The 1,938-nt window shown below is 47.5% G+C and overlaps 1 protein-coding gene across 1 annotated transcript; it reads right to left on the reverse strand.

Annotated features, from left to right (window-relative positions):
* Nucleotides 1-240: 240 nt before the first annotated feature.
* On the reverse strand, nucleotides 241-1,725 carry LOC114730287 (UDP-glycosyltransferase 75C1-like). Its single transcript, XM_028917335.1, has one exon. The coding sequence runs from the start codon at nucleotides 1,723-1,725 to the stop codon at nucleotides 241-243; it is 1,485 nt and encodes a 494-aa protein (XP_028773168.1).
* Nucleotides 1,726-1,938: the final 213 nt, after the last annotated feature.

Below are 1,938 nucleotides of genomic sequence, written 5' to 3' on the forward strand. Positions count from 1 at the left end.
TTCTTGTTATATGATAATTATTTCATAAAAGGTCGTCCACAGAATTTCACACAAGTTCACAGAATCCGGGCTTTTACAAAACGATGTAACCAATACGAAGCACATAAGCTCGACGCAGAAAAAATAGTACAGACAGCCTAACAACGCGAAATAGTAAATACACCCAAACCAAAGTTCACAGAGAGATCAACAGGTGATGAAACTAAATAACAAAAATTAAAGTCATGAGATAACTCATCATCAGCAACGTGCTAAATCATTCAGAAAAGCCCTTACATTCTGATGGGAAGACCCTCCTTCCTTCACGGCCTCTCTGGCCAGATCCATCCATTTTTCTGCCTCGTTTCTCATTTCCACTGCTTTCTCTCCCTCCCCCAACACCACATCCAAACACCTCCTAATTTCCTCACTCTCTGCTACTCCTTCCTCGTTCACCTTCACCCTCGTGCCTGTCCTCCACACGTCTTCTATCAGCTTCGCATTCGTCACCTGGTCCGTCCACTGAGGAAACGCCACGATGGGAACCCCTGAAACCAAGCTTTCTAAGCTCGAACTCCAACCACAGTGCGTCACGAAACATCCCACCGCCCTATGTGACAGAACCTCCACTTGGCTACACCAGTTGACTATCATACCCTTCTCTTCCAGTTCCTTCCTCCACTTGTCTTCTTCATCCCCATTCTTCTCTTTTTCCTGCTTCTTCTTCTCTTCTACTTTCCCAACATGTTCCCCTCCTCCTTCTTTTGTCCGGTTCTCTTCCATTGTCGTTTCGTTATCTTTCATGACCCACAAGAATGGCCTTTCAGAATCCGACAGGGCACGTGCGATTTCCTTCACCTGCTTCCTAGATAACAACGAGAGGCGTCCGAATGCAACATACAGCACCGAACGCTCTGCCTGCGAGTCCAGCCATTCCATGTAACCACCTGAGGAACACCTAAAGATGTCAACCCCAAACGATTTGTCACTCGGATCCTTCCCGTCTGAAAACGCAGAAGGAATCAACGGCCCGATGGGGATCATGTTCAGCTTATCCACGGCTCTGATTGCCTCCGATTCCAACGCTTCGAAAGTGTTCACCAGAACTCTTGGCTTCGCGTCCTTCTCCAGTTCAGTGAAGTGCTCGTCCATGAACGGAATGGCAAAAGAGTAAACATTAGAAGGTTGTAGGAATGTGGGAAGCTCCTTCGTCTTCAGCAATGGCAATCCCGGTAGTTTTATCTCTGATTCGGGGTCTTCGCTTTGGGTGTCAATGTAGTCTCGGTAACCCCTCAGGTAGTAATAGAATATGTCCAGCACGGCGGCCGGTTGAATCCAAAGCAGCGCTGACGGCACGTTAAGTGAACGCGCTGCCTCTGCAGCCCAAGGAACAAAGACAGTGTATATTAAGCACGTGAAAGTAGTTCCACCTCCATTGGATTTGGAGGCCATGATGAGATTGGCAACAGCTTGTTGTCCGCGACGTTTCATTTCAGATATGAAGACGGAGACTATGGCGTCGTCAGGGGTGTTGGCGAAACCGTCATCGTAGCCGTCGGAGAAGGTAGCGAAAGCGAGGCCGTCAATGATGGGTTTGTGGATGATACGACGGTGCATGGAGACGGTGGTGAGAAGAGTCACGCGAGCACCGACGCCAATGAGTCGCTTGGCGAACTGGAGAGTAGGGTTCAGGTGGCTTTGCGCCGGGAACCCAACGATCAGGAAGTGTTGCAGCGGTTGCGCCATGGTTTCAGTAGTCGCGGCGCGTGGGGAAGACTTCAAACTGGGAATGATTAATTTGGAGATCCGACGTGATGATCTGAACACAATTGAGCACTAGATATAGATATATATAGAAAACAAGAATAATCTGGTCCAAACAAAATATATATATTATAATTATAATCATGGATGAATGAATATAAGAGTCAATTAACAAGGCAAGGGCAGTATTGTATT

This window comes from Neltuma alba, unplaced genomic scaffold (assembly GCF_004799145.2).
Source record: "Neltuma alba isolate B1F8T4 unplaced genomic scaffold, ASM479914v2 tig00012727_pilon, whole genome shotgun sequence".
NCBI classification, from domain to species: domain Eukaryota; kingdom Viridiplantae; phylum Streptophyta; class Magnoliopsida; order Fabales; family Fabaceae; genus Neltuma; species Neltuma alba.

Bases quoted from the DNA above. Each gene is read 5' to 3' on its own strand.
- LOC114730287 (XM_028917335.1), bottom strand. From the start codon at position 1,725: ATGGCGCAACCGCTGCAACACTTCCTGATCGTTGGGTTCCCGGCGCAA.